The sequence below is a fragment of the Perkinsus marinus genome, assembly GCF_000006405.1.
Source record: "Perkinsus marinus ATCC 50983 genomic scaffold scf_1104296928518, whole genome shotgun sequence".
Taxonomy (NCBI): domain Eukaryota; phylum Perkinsozoa; order Perkinsida; family Perkinsidae; genus Perkinsus; species Perkinsus marinus.
The window spans coordinates 1-898 of record NW_003216798.1 but is presented as its reverse complement, the minus strand read 5'-3'; the positions used below and the strand labels follow the sequence as shown (position 1 = coordinate 898).

Genomic DNA, 898 nt, shown 5'->3' with positions numbered 1-898 from the left:
ATAGATGTGTCTGAGGATCGGCAACTCATGTCCATGGTCAGTAATCTTTCATTGTCGATTTTATGAGAAAACAGTTGTTTGGCCTGGGAGTAGGAATAGCCCGCTCGAGTGGGCGCATAGTACAGCACCATGTCTTTTTTGCAACCAAAGCAAAATAATACTTGTTCTTCCAAACACCCAACCACCAGGTGTTCCTCGCCACCTCTAAATAGACCTTTGACTTCACATAAGCTGACGCAGATGCCCTTGCGGAGATTGTAAGTGTATACCGTATTGAGCTTCCTGTCGAAAGCTGTGAGGCGGTCCTCTTCCGCAGAGTAGTCGACGAGGGAGCCCTTCGGACAAGGTGGATCGAGTTCCATAACGAACCGATTATTCTCCAGCACCGACCTCAAGGTTATCCTCTCTTCATCAATGAAGACACCAACGAGCTCACCGTGGCGGACGATGAAGGCATCAGGCTTCGTGGTAATGCGGAAGGTCTCAGTGGGACAGCTAGCAGACATCTTGTGACTATCTGGTCCAATGAACCCTTGTATGATTGATGTTAGCTCCACCATCGGACCAACATTGCAGTCCTCCCTCGACCACAGAGACTCCATCATACGGAGGTCCAAGGAAAGAGCATCACGACGATCACAGAACAACATCAAGTGGGTAGTTACAACTGCAAGCATCAAAGAACCCCAGATTGTCTCGATGCACAGCAGCAGCGCCGCTCCTCTATTGAAGTTTGTACCCACAATATGGTGAGGATGAAATTCCGCATGACCACAGTGTGGTCACCACACTGATGAATGAAAATGCTCAGAGACAGCCACGAGTTGAACACATCCGTCTGAGTATCAATCGCTTAGTCATTAGTATGAGCTAATGTACGAGGTATAAATATAGAGGT

At 48.0% G+C, this 898-nt stretch overlaps 1 protein-coding gene across 1 annotated transcript; it reads right to left on the bottom strand.

The window, feature by feature from the left end:
• Window positions 1-202: 202 nt before the first annotated feature.
• Pmar_PMAR003891 (hypothetical protein) lies at window positions 203-650 on the bottom strand (the record flags this gene model as incomplete). Its single annotated transcript, XM_002788312.1, has 1 exon — window positions 203-650. A coding segment is annotated over one exon (448 nt), but the record flags the coding sequence as incomplete, so codon positions are not given.
• Between the last annotated feature and the right edge of the window lie 248 nt (window positions 651-898).